The sequence below is a fragment of the Rattus norvegicus genome, chromosome 6 (assembly GCF_036323735.1).
Source record: "Rattus norvegicus strain BN/NHsdMcwi chromosome 6, GRCr8, whole genome shotgun sequence".
Lineage (NCBI taxonomy): Eukaryota > Metazoa > Chordata > Mammalia > Rodentia > Muridae > Rattus > Rattus norvegicus.
Genome location: NC_086024.1, coordinates 52,444,352 through 52,457,878, shown reverse-complemented (window position 1 = coordinate 52,457,878; position 13,527 = coordinate 52,444,352). Strand labels below are relative to the sequence as shown.

The window sequence follows — 13,527 nt, the reverse complement described above, 5'->3', positions numbered from 1 at the left end:
AAACTGAGTCTCTAGAAAAATGATATGGCTTGATGTAATTAGGACACGAGAAGACACAAGCTTGGTAGGCAGCTCATTTCCTAAACTCACTTGAGTATGACATGACTTTTGGATCATGTTCAATGTCAAAGTCCAAGAGCCTCTAGCAGATGCTGGAGTGATGCTGGGATTTTTCACCCTAGTGTTTTTGACCGGATGTCTCCAAAAAGCAAAACTCCAGTCAACCAACTGATATAGAGGAGACTTCTCTTGCTGTTCAATACATCCAGGGTCCTTTTACTGGTTTCTGCTCCTCCCATCCTAAGAGAATGTGTTCCCAAGTAGGAATCAAGACATGATTTATATGGTAAAGGGCTGTGGAAAATTGGAGCTTTGTCTCTGATATTCACATTCTGAAAACTAACATTTTCTTTCTTTCTGATGACCCTGGCCCGGGGGTGGGGACAAGAACAGAACTTGGACCTTGGACTGAGTAGGACCTCTTCCTGTGACTGACTTCGGTGTTGCTGCATTTGTTTCTGTGGCAGGGCTGCACCCATACAGACTCCACTACAAGTTGGTCAGCTTGTAGCCCATCCCCCAGACAGGCTCACACCCGGCTTTTCTCCTCCATGTCCACAATGACTGATTCTCATGGGCCCTGTGTGCTATGGCTACCCTACAACAAGATTCTCCATAGGGGCATTGGGTGCATTAGAAAACAGAAATAGCAAAGCATCCCAGCTCACTCATGTGCCCTTTGCTGTGTAGGTTTTGGTGGGAGAACAGCCATGTCTTCACAGACGCTCAGAGGCAGGAACTGGAAAAGCATTCACTACCTCGGGTCATCTGTGACAACACCGGCCTCACCAGAGTACCTGTGGATGCCTTCCGTATTGGAAAGTTCCCCCAGGACTTTGAATCCTGTGAGGAAATCCCTAGCATGGACCTCAGACTGTGGAGGGAGACCTTCCCACAAGGTAACTCTGAGCCTCTTGTTATTTTATTGTGACATTAAAATCAGTTTAACTTCTCCAAGAGGGTGATTTTAAACCTGACCTGCTGAGCCTTGTCTTGTCTTGTAGAATCATAGCACCCCAGGAAGAGCAAAGAGTCAGAGCAGAGGTCTGCAACAGTGGGCAAGCTTGTGTTTCATCTAAGTTCATATACTGCTTGGGGAATGCTGGGCCCTGGCACTGGCAACCCCCAGATTTCCCTCTTCTGTCATGGGCTCTGTGCCCATGAGATTTGAACATTACTCTAGAATTCTGGCAATCGTGGATCCTGGGATCCCGCTGGCTCAGCCTTCCTGGCTGAGAAGCAGCCGATGAGCTTTCATTTAAGAGCAAGTAGTGACTGACATTTGGCTATATAGAAAAGATGTAAGACTTAGCAGGGACCAACAGGTTCCTGATGGTTAATTAGCAAAGTAAATGTGTTCACCTTGGTTTCAGCTCTACACATGCTTAGGACAGACTAAATTATTTCTCATTAATTGCCACTGACTCAAAATACTTATTATATTTGCATGTATGCATATGTGTGTGGTGTATGTATATTGTGTGGATCTTGCATGTGTTTGGGTGCACATTTGTGAGCACATGAATCTGGAGACCTGAAGCTGACATTGAGTGTTCTCAGTCTATAGTCACCTTACTTTATTGAGGCAGGATCTCCCATTGATTATAGAACTCCCTGATCTGGATAGCCAGGTTGCTCTGGGAATTACTTGTCTTTGCCTCTTGTGTACTGGGATTGTGGTCAGGTTGCCATACCCAACCAGATTTTACATGGGCTCCAGGTATCCTAATTCTGGTCCTCACACTTGCACAATGAGCACTTCACCCGCTGAGGAATTTTCTCAACCATACAAAGTATTTTCTCTTTCATTAACTATGACATCAGATCTGTGCCATGTAAGACTTGGCTTCAAGTGGGAACAGAAGAATTAGCTACATGGCAGACATTTCTCCTGGGCCTAGGACCCATTTGCCAAAAGAAACACAGGAATGCATGTGCATTGAGAGAGATGCATATGCAAACTTATTAACCACTTCTATCCCAGGCCAAGAAATGACCAAGGAAATCTCTCTGCAGCCTCCATCTCCAAATATAGTGCTATGCAGATGCAGGGTATTGGGGCATAGTTTTAATGAAGAGGGGCAGCTTGCATACAGTAGGCCTGGTGGTCTAGAATCTTTCCTTCTGGCCTTCATTGCATTTTGACCTTCCACATTCCACAGACGACAAGTGTGTCTTCCCAGAGAAGGTGGACAATGGGAACTTTGTGCACTGTGAAGAATCTGGGAAGCTGGTACTGGTGTATTCCTGTTTCCATGGATACAAGCTGCAAGGCCAGGAGCAGGTCACATGTACCCAGAATGGATGGGACTCAGAGCCTCCTGTCTGTAAAGGTCAGTGGTGTCGTGTGGTGTGGTTAACAATAATTATAAAACAATCTGTTTCCCAGTGGAGATCTTCATATCCTTCACCAAAACATTATTCAGAGCACAGGTATCCCTAGTGCTGATCTGTCCAGATGGCAAAACATGAAGGCAGTCACATCAAATATGGATTCGCGGTGATTTAGTCAAGGAGAGAAGAAAAGGAGCCAATCAGTTCTAGACAAGGTTATGGACAGAATGTACAGGCACTTTTCCCCCAGATGAAATAACAGAAAAGTTTCTCACTCCTGGTACCAATAGAAAGACCCAGAATTATCATGCCTTTGAGCACCACCTTCCAGCTATGTTGTTGGCTCCTCAAGCTCAGGAAATCAATGTCTAATCCTTATGGCCAGTAATAGGAGAGTAGAGGGAAACAGTCACTCTCAGGTCCTGCTATAAGGACTCCCCTGGCTTCCTCCCACATCTCTCTTGTGACTGCATAAGGTAGGAATCGCCCTCAAGATGGTTGGGAAGTTTACAAGAGTGTTTGCCTCTTGTGGAAAAGCCTGAGTCCTGGGATTTGTCTGCAGAAATACAAGTCTGTGAGAAAGGATATCTGGGCTCTAGTTCCCTGCCAATGAGACTTATTGGTACAGTAGCTTGCATCTTCTGTTTCACTTAAAATCCACCTCCCTTAAGTGGTACTTCAGCCAGGGGCATGGAGCAGTGAGAAGAGGACACGGGGACCCTACTTTTAGAAAGGATATATTGTCTTAGTGTCTGTCAGTCACATTAATGATAGACTCCTGAATAGAAGACAAACCCTGCATACCAAGTGGTCCCACAGAAGGAGTGAATGCCAGAGCCAGCATTCCATTGCCTGCTTGCTATGAGAGACATTTAACAAAGTCTCTGAATGCAAAGGTGATATCATGGAAGAAACTGGCTGCTTTGCAAACAGATAAAATCTAAAGTTTTGTATTCTTTTTAAAATCTGGTATGACTCTGTACAGCATTGTGAACATGCCAGATACCTTTGAGCTCCCATGTCCAGTGTCTGAGGGTGAGCTTTAGTTTACATTTCCTTTGCACATGGTTGAACATTTCATTTCAACTTTGAAACCCAGAATGCTTTGTTCTTGAAGGGTTACAATGCTCATCACTTCTTAACCCTAAGTAATCAAGAGACAGAGAGCCAAGTCTCAGCCTTGGTCATGATTGACTCCTGTGTTCTGTACACCATGACAGATAGTCATGTTGGGTTCCCCCAGGGCATAACTGTAGTCTAAGAGACAGGACAAGGAAGAGAGAAAGCAGAGCTAGGAAAATGGCTTTAGCAAGGTGAACTGCCCAGGAATCAATGGGTCTGAAGCCTACCAGGTAAGAAATGAAAGCTATTGTGAGAAAACACCAATCTAACCTGGATCTGGGATATAAACTAACAATTCCACTCTCCCAGTCTTGTACCAGTTGAAAGTGGTCTGTGAAGGCCCAAAGCTGGCAGACTGCCCGGCTCTGTTTTGGATCTGATCATGAGCAAAAGTGGGGCAGGGAACAAGGCCAAGGACTTTATCACTGGGAACACAGAGGTTTTCTCCCAGAAGACAGAATGCCCATAGAAAGAGTGACAGAAGCCCAGATGTTCTATGAAGTGGCAGCATCTGCATGCAGGTGTTGTTTCTGACAGCTGCTAGTTTGATCACTCTGAATTATCACATTTTGTAGTTAATCTTCATTAACATCATGACAAACCTCAAAGCTTTCATGCTGGTTTGGCTTAGCAATTAAACAAGAGATGCTCACTTGTCTAGGATTGCCAGTTCTCCCCACTGGTGGTGTCTCACTAGGGTGTGACCCTCGGGGCTGGGCACAGTGACGTTCTATGGCTGGCTAGCCCTGGGATAGTGATATCTTAGCTTGTACACCTTACTGCATTTTATCTAAAAAACTGAACTTTTATGTCCTCATTCAGGCTGTTTGCTTTAGGATTTCTGACTGTAAAGGAAAGTTGGGCTAAAGAAAACTCTACATGTTCTCCGTCTGCTTGGGTGGACCGTACTGAACATGGGCTGACGTAACAGTTCACAGGGCTCCTCTCTGATGAACTTTTAAAAGTAGTGCACCCATACTACACTTCCGCATAGAAATCATTGGGTTTTTTTTATTTGTTTATTTTTTGTCCCCAGCCCATATCCTTCAGCTGTTTTTATCCTAACTTTTTACTTTGAGAGTCCCTACCTGCCTAAAGTTAAAGAAGTTGTGTGGTACAATGGCCAGTAGGTACTAAGAACTTAGTGACTATTGGCTTAATTTCTAGACTTCCCAGGTTCTTCTAATTATAGGAACATCAGGTGACATGGCCTCAAATGCGACAAGTGAGTGCATGGTGTAGACTCTGTGAACAGAAGACACGACATACAATATCTTCTTTTCAGACCAGCAGCCTTTCAGTGCCAACAGTTCTGAGATCAAATTGGCATTGTCTCTGGGACACTGCAAAGCCAAGTGTGCTAGGAGTGAGACACCCATTGAGCAGTACTGACCGTGACCTCTCCCCAGGGCAGTAACTCAGCAGCTTCACACCGGATTGGCTCTTTCAGAAGCGAATTACTCTGTCCCTTGATGTCACTCAGCAACTCCTGCCTCCAAATGTGCAGTGAGAATGGCCATGGGATCCAGCTCATTGGTTGTCTGTTTAAATTGATTAATGAGTACAATATCAAGAACAAGGTCTAGTGCCCTTTCAGCATACCCTGAAATATCATGCCTATTAAGGAGGGTCTGCTACTACTGTAGAACCAAGTGTACCCAAGATATGTCACTGAACAAAACAGAAGTGACAGAGTGGTATGTATAAATGAGAATCGATTCTGATTTGTTCCATAGCCATTTGCATGGGATGCACAGATAAAGGTCCTCATGAGCTTGCAAAGAGCATGACAGGACTGAGACCTTATATAACTGCAGGAGTTTCTGCAGAGCAAGTTGGGAAAAGAGAATGAAGAGAGATTGCTAGTTTTATGAATACAAGTCCATGTTTTCTGCCCTCCTGTTTTTATAGTATTTTTACACAAGTCATGGAGGTAAATTGAGAAAACCTTGTAGGTGCAGATATGTTTACGTCTACAGGTGTCTTCCCTAAATCTTACCTTTAACTACATAAATCCAAAGAAGGAATTACAAGGAAACAAACCAATTCTTTTTTTTTTTTTTTTCGGAGCTGGGGACTGAACCCAGGGCCTTGCGCTTCCTAGGCAAGCGCTCTACCACTGAGCTAAATCCCCAACCCCCCAAATCTTTAAAGAATGATAAAGACTAAACATTTTTGTGGTGAATTGGCATGAATAGGTGTCTAACCAATCTCCAATCAGTTGCAAATCCGTATGATTGGCAGGTGTCTAACCAATCTCCAATCAGTTGCAAATCCGTATGATTGGCAGGTGTCTAACCAATCTCCAATCAGTTGCAAATCCGTATAATTGGCTATAGATGGGAAAGCTACAAGCTTTGGGATTTGACATGGCAAATCCAATGAGATTATTTTATCTTCTCTGTTCAAATCTCATTTAGCCACTAAAATCCATCTATGACGGTTTGAATGAGTCAAAACCTATAGTCTCGGGCATTTGAATACTTGATCCCCAGTGGGTGGTGCTTAGGGAGGCTTAGGAGAAGTGTTTTTGGTGGCCAAAGTGTTTCACTAAAGAAAAGATTTGAAAGTTCAAAATCTTGTGCCATTCCAATTTTGCTCTTTGGCACTTGTGATTCAAGATGTGAGCTCTCAGCTGTTTCAGGCACCAGGCCTGTTTGCTGTCACATTTCCCTACCATGACAAACCATCTGGAATCACCAGCACAAATAAACCCTTCCTTCAACAGGTTGCCTTGATTACGGTATTTTATCACAGTAACATACAAAAGTAATGAACACAGATGCTAACACTGTACTGGGAATGGGCTATTGCTATGCCAGACCTGAGCATATTGGGTTTTGGAGGAATCTGGAGGAATTTAGGACTAGAAAAGTGCTTGAATGCTGCAGTATGGCTTAATGACCCTTCTATTAGGATCTTAGAAGACAGTAATATTGAGAACTTTGTGAACTGTAGAGGTCCATGTCAAGAGATTCTATAGGAGAAAAACATTTGTAACTGGTCTAAAGATCATTATTGTGAGATTTTTGGTTAAATTGTGGTCACTTTCTGCCTTTCTCCTAAGAACTTGCCTGGGAATAAATTTAAAGGTAATAGTTTAATTTTAATTTGTCGAAGGTGATTTTTAAGACACCATAATATTGATTCTAGCAAATGGTTGTTAGTAATCACTCTTACGTATATCTGTAATGAAAATGAGCAAGGAGAACAAAAAGAAATTTCATATGTGGCTCAGGGGCTCTAGAGTCCATCACAGGCTGGTGGGAAACTATTCAGTCTTATTCACATGGTTTTGGCTTTAGAGTCATGAAAGATGTGAGAGTAAAGAGGTCATGGAATCTTTCCCTACAGTCTCAGAGAGCCACTGAGGTCAGTCAGGGTGTGTCAGGGGAATCCCTATATAAAGGGCCTTAAGAGAGCAAGAGGTCCTTAACAAAATGTTTCATACATTACAGCCATGGAGTAACTGCCAAGGACAGCTGAACACAGGTAATAGATGGATGGAGAGAAAGACAGAGACAGAGGTAGCAAGAGACAGACAGACAGACAGAAAAGATGCAGACTTTGGATGTTTAAACTATGTTAAAACTCAAAGGCTATGAAGACTTTCAGAGTTGGACTAAATGCGTTCTGCATTGTGATGTGGCCATCAGCCTACAGGGTACAGAGAGTGGAATGTAGTGTTTTGAATGAGATGTCTCTCACGGTCTTGAGCATTTGAATACTTGGTTGCAGTTGATTTCTCTGTTTGGAGGGGGGGTTGATCATGCGTGTGTCAAGTTTCTAACCTAGGACAAGTGGCTAAGGTAACATATCAAAGTGGACCTGGCCTCCAGGTTCTCCCAGCATCCCTCAGTCCCTACCTGTTACAGGGTATTGCCGCTATATCTCACATCCTATCTGAGCTTGCTAGCCCAAGGACTGGACTGCCCTTTCCCCAGAGACTCTTCCCTATATAATTCAAACATTTTGGTTACCTACTCTCTCTTGCCCCTTCTTTTGGCCTCCTGGATATGGTTCTTGGCTCCCCTCTCTTTCTCATAAGGAATATGTGCATCTATTTCTACTTTCAGGAATAAACAGATCTGTGAAGATATGTTCATGCTGATCTGAAGGCATATTCTACTGCTTTTGAATAAAAACAAAATTTTATCACACACAACACTTTGATCTTCCATTAAAGTTGCACTAGAGTTCTAATAAAGTAGCCAGACTCAACATGTTTCCTTTTTCCTTTGTAGGAAACACAAATACACTCAGGGAAGACTTGTAGCACACACCTCAGGGTTAATCACTTGCCAGAAAGCCCAGAATGTGTATGGTCTCAAATTCACTAGCTCCTAGATTGACTTCTGTTTAGAATAAACAGAATTTGTTGACTCTGACATTTACTGTTGTCCACAAGAAAGCATTGTCCAAATTCTAAGCCTCAGTATCTAAGGATGTAGCCCTATTTGAAAATAGAATCTTTTCAGAGGCTTCCAGATGGCCTTCACCCAGCATTCAGTGTCCTTACAAGAAAAGACACCAGACAACTGAAGAGGACTAGCGAACACAACAATGAGTCTACAATGTGTGACACATTCAGAGTTGTTCTGGGAGATGAAAAGGGACATGTTGCTCTTTGGGGGGGGGGGACATTGTGATCTGACACCTTTATTAAGCTTCTAGTCTCCAGAGCCAAAAGGGAACTAGGTTCTAAGGCTCTCAGCTTGTGCTGATTCCTGACTACAGCCACAAAAAAGCATATAGGAAAAGTAAGAATAAGGTTCCTCAGGATGTATTGAGAAGGAGAGAAGGACTTAGTATGTATTTGTCATCAATTACCTTCCACAAACACAGTGTGTCTCACACTGAGGCAGAGCTGAGTCCATAGTAACCGTCAGTCTTAATACAGTATGGCAGATAGGACATAAGATAGGGCAGTATGTTTGGCCCTTATGCTCAGTGACTCAAGCTCATAAGAAAAAGGCAGTGGAGGTTAAGCAGAAGCCTGAATGGCAGTGTAAGCACAGACAAAGGTAGACCATGAGCCACGGGAGCTTCTGAGATAGGCCTGGACACAGTACCAGGACTAAGGTGCACTCTGCAGGTGCTTTACCTCAAAAAATAAGAAATAGGAGGTGGTCAAATAACTGGGAAAGTGGCAAAGCTATGACACTGGTGTCTTTGAGGTCAAAGGTGGTCCTAGATGGCCTTGAAAAGTAAAGTCTGCTACATGGAGCTGAGGACATGGGCTGTTTTTTACCCTACTACTGACTGTGCATTGTTCCTACAGATGTTAATGAGTGTGCAGATCTGACACACCCACCTTGCCACTCCTCCGCAAAGTGCAAGAACACCAAGGGAAGCTTCCAGTGTGTGTGCACAGACCCCTACGTGCTAGGTGAGGATGAGAAGACCTGCATAGGTGAGTGGCTCCCTTGCAGTGCCTGTTGGCCAGTTACTCTGAAATAAGAAAAACACTGTGTTTGTTAGCTATTTTCCTATAGGGTGACCCCAAACTTTCCCAAGTGCCAAACTGAAGCTCAGCTTGCCTAGTAGCAAGTGGACAGTAAGACCCTGAGCTCTCGATAGCATGTCTGAAACACCTTTCCAATGCAAATCATGCTATAGAGTGTGTAGAACAGAGTTTGAGGTCACTTCTCTGCATTCACCACTGTAAATTCAAGAAAGCTAATTCAGAAAGAAACCTGCCAAAGTGAACCATGAGGCACTGGAGTCAGCATCCTGATTCCCAGGAGGTCCAGAAACATTGCTAACCTCACTTCATCCTGTGAGAGAGCCCCAAGGACTAAGAATAACACTCGTGATACTGTCAATCAGCTAAAGGGCACCTGTCTGCAATTCTAATGCTTGGTCCAGGATGTCTTCAGAATTCCTGCTGAATGACTAGCACTGAAGCCAGAAAAGTGTTGAGAGCAGGATTTCTTCTTTTGATGTCTTATCACCAAAGGGCACAGGTTCGAGAAACACGAGAGATGGACAATGACCCTTGTAAGTGTGGGACTGAAGATCTTAACCAGACTGAAATTGATCAAGTCATTCCACAGAGACAGAACACAGTGGTTTCACATCTGCACGAAGCATTCATAAAGCTGATCATAGTGCACAACCAAGTCCTGAGACTCGACAGTCAGGTACAGGCCAAGGGACAGTAAATGGCCTAATGCCCTACCACATCCAAGCTGGGGAAGGATAGAGAGAGAGAGATCTTGGTAAGGCAGAGTCCAGGAAATAATCCAAGTAGAGAAGGAAGCTCATCTAAATATTTTTAATGGAAATGCAGTCAAATTTAAATTCCCAGGGTCAACTTTAAGAAACATTGGTGTCCCCAGTTTCCAAGAAGGTAAAACCCTGAGAGATTTTCAGATTCTAGAGAGAGAGAACAGCTGGGGTGCGGGTCCCAGTTAGAGAGCCAGTCTAAGCTAGCAGGCCTCTACTGCCTCCTCTCTCACTCAGACTCACCCTTAGCCAGCACTGATCCAAGCCCGTAGCCTGCTGCTGGGACTAGTCCTCATAGCTTTAGGGGTTTGGCACCTTTTACAGTGATGGACACAGAACTTGACACTTAAAAACAGTTCTCTGCTGGCTGATTTCTAACAATTCCAAGGAGTCAGTGATGATCAGCTCACAAGGGAGTTCATAGCAAGGCTGTGATGTCAGAGATGCTGAAGCAAGGGCTACTGGCCCCAAACAGACAGTTCCTCACAGGAAGTCACTGGGTTAGGAACTTGGCAGCAGCACAGGACACATGAAAGCAATGCCTGATCAGACTCCAGGAAGAGATGTTACAGGTCCTTGGCTAGGCTGGTTTAAGGGTTCTGCCCTTTGCTTTCTAACCCCCAATGAATAGTTCAATTTATCTCTATGTGGGAAAGATCATTGAGAAAGTTGCTATCTGTCCTTAGATCCCCCAAAAGTTCTAACTGTACAGGGCTACTTCCTAGACCCTAGCTGAATTTCACAGTCTTTGCAAATGCATATGAAGACAGTCTCAGAGTATTGTGCTGTGTTCTTCCCCTGTAGATACTATAGCCCCATTGTCATGCCCCATCAGAGTCCTTTAGGAGCCTTAAGAAGCTCACTCAGGAAGCTCACTGTCCTAGTAACTATGGCTGTCACTGTGGTCTTCACTAAACCTGAACCTATGTCCAAGTTAAGGGCCAGTCCCTGCCAGCTCTCCCTGCCTTCAATCACTCAGGGAAGGACATATTATCTAAACAGTCTTTCCACTATGAGTTGCGCTAGGGCCAGCCAGGTGGCCATGCTGGCCAGATTTGCTGACCTGTATCCTCCTGTACAGATTCTGGCAGGCTACCTCGGGCATCCTGGGTCTCCATTGCATTGGGTGCACTTCTCATTGGTGGTTTGGCCAGTCTCAGCTGGACTGTAATTTGCAGGTGGTAAGTTCCTTCTTCTGCCTAGTTCCCACACAGGGTGTTTCCTCTCCTCTGGGCATGGTTCTTCCCAAAGCTTCCCTGTTATGAGGGGAGTGGAAACCTCAATCCTATTTATCACAATCACCCATGCAGCAGACTAGATTATCAGGTGTGGTTTAGGTAATAGAGGCGAAGTAGGCGATATAGGGACAGGAGAGCTGGCTTTATTCAATGAGGAGGACCCAGGTCATATATGTAACTGTGGTAGGACCAGAGTGGCGGCAAGCCGTGGGCAATTACTACCCATCAACCATGTGGCAGGGTCCTATGGAATGTGGGAACCAGTCAGTATGCAGCTGTGCTGTCTGAGTAGGCAAGATTAGCCCCCAAAATAATAGGACAGTGTGGAGGACAGGCACACATCCATAGTGGTAGAGCATTGCATAGATGTTCCCAGGAAACTGTGGCATTATGAGTGGTTCTTCCACTAAGCAGCTCACACATGTCCCAAGTCTCTGGCCATGGTGACTACTACCTTATCAGTGTCCAGCCTGAATTAGGCTATGTCAGATTTTCTCTTCCCCTCTTCTCTCACCATCCTCTTTCTCTCCTGGTCTCTCTATTCTACATTCATTTTTCACCTCTCCCTTCTTCCCTTTTCTCTGACTCTGAAAGACTTTCCTTTCACAGTTCATAGCACTCTTTCCCAAGCACACAGTTAACCACAGCTCACACATCTTACATCCCTCAGGTAAAGATATTTACACACAAAGTGGGGCTTGGTAGACTGTTTTAGGTTTCCAGAATCCAGGACCAGGTCCTACTTTATTTTCTTGGAAAGGCATTCCTTTAAACCATCATCATCAATCTTACATGAAAGTGTTATTTTGCTGGAAGAGAGCTAGGATTATGCACATGACAAAATTCCTATTGAAGAGGAATGTACAGCCAGCCAGCCCATGGTTCACGGATAGAGGAAAGCATGACTCTCCTTCAAGAATCACATAACCATTTGCCTGCATATGGGAGTGGAGAGTCATAAGGTAGATAGGCTCTGCAAAGTGACAGTAACATGGCCTTACATGTCTACAGGGCAGCTTATAAACCTACAGCTGCAGCAAATGTGACAGGCCATTAACAAGAATGGAAGAAACGAGTCGTGAGCTTCTGCTTCACAAATTGGCATCTCCTTGCAGGCTCTGCAATTTGATGAACACATTTCTTGAATAATTAAAAGCATGATAAATTAAATGAGGCAGGGTCAGGCATTGGCAAGCTATGGTGAGAGGTTTTGCTAACTACTGTGTCTGGAACTCCTGACACTGCCAAAACCTCCTCTCCACCAGCTCCTCTAGAGTCAGGTTACCATTTAACAACCTGCATGAGGCCATAGAGAAAGCCATTCTCCATGGTCCCCTGAGTGGCTTCCCTGACACTAAGTCCACAGAGGTGTCTGCTGTCCCTATGTCTGTGTCCAGTTCCTGTGGAGCAGGGTGGTCTCAGACCCTGGAGTGGTCTTCCAAGCTTTGGCAACAGTGACTAGGATACGTGTTTATTCACAGGACACATGCTGATAAGAAGTCCACATTGCTGATCACCGAGAGAGTGACCACGGAGTCAGGATTCAGAAAGAGTCAGGAGAGTGGGATTTCACCACAAAAGGCCGAGGTTCAAGATGCTGAACAGGTGGGTACACACTGGTGTGTGTCGTCTCCCCAATCCCAGGAATGTCACTAAGACTGTCAGCGGTTTTTGCACCTGTACACAGGTGCCCTCCAAACAGCTGTTTAATATGGAGCCCTGTTCTGTCCTGCACTTCCCTCCTTTTGCCATTCTTTCTCACACTATTTATAAAAGTTTGAAATAGTAACGGTCAGGTCCAAATGAAACTTGGGACAAAGGCTAAGTGTAACACTTATTAGCATACCAAAACACATGGTGGCCTCAGGTCCTCTCAACATAGCAAGTACCTGTTAGAGTCCATGCTGGGTTCCTACCTCTTCTCACCCCATCCCCTACCCTAAACTTCTCCAACTCATGGACCTCCCTTCCCCTAGCTTCTCAATCCTTATGTAATTCTGACCATATGCTCTCATGGCTCTTGGTCTCCTTTCTCTCTCTCTCTCTCTCTCTCTCTCTCTCTCTCTCTCTCTCTCTGTGTGTGTGTGTGTGTGTGTGTGTGTGTGTGTGTGTGTGTGTGTGTCTTCTTGTCCCACCCTTCTGGCCATGTTTAGTCTACTACCAATTTTCTTTCCCTGCTCCTTCTAAATGCCTCTAGTTGTACTTGCCCTCATATATATGGCAAAAACTTTCCCTCAACCATACTTAGAACAATCATATCCTTACTTTATACATCTGGTGCTAAAATCCAGAAGAAACATATGTGAGCCCCCTAACCAGCTCAGCCACTCCTATCCAAACCAATCTACTGATCTGACTCCCCTAAGGCTTGTTTTAATCATTTGTTTCTGCTGGCTTCTGCCACCTATCATATTTGTTTCCAAACTCTAGAGTCTGACTCTTCAGCTGCTTCTTCCTTATAAAATGAATTATTGTAATGTAAGTGAATTAATCTAGCAACTGTATATCTTTATCCTAGGTATAAAATATAATGACACAGAAAAAC

At 44.3% G+C, this 13,527-nt stretch overlaps 1 protein-coding gene across 1 annotated transcript in view; it reads left to right on the top strand.

Moving 5' to 3' along the window:
- Tpo (thyroid peroxidase) overlaps positions 1–13,527 on the top strand; it is a 69,796-nt gene that overhangs the window by 37,915 nt on the left and 18,354 nt on the right. The window contains exons 12-16 of the mRNA NM_019353.2: positions 751–959; positions 2,223–2,393; positions 8,798–8,929; positions 10,826–10,925; positions 12,464–12,587. Coding sequence (NP_062226.2) covers positions 751–959; positions 2,223–2,393; positions 8,798–8,929; positions 10,826–10,925; positions 12,464–12,587 — 736 coding nt within the window. The remainder of the gene's footprint in view (positions 1–750; positions 960–2,222; positions 2,394–8,797; positions 8,930–10,825; positions 10,926–12,463; positions 12,588–13,527) is intronic.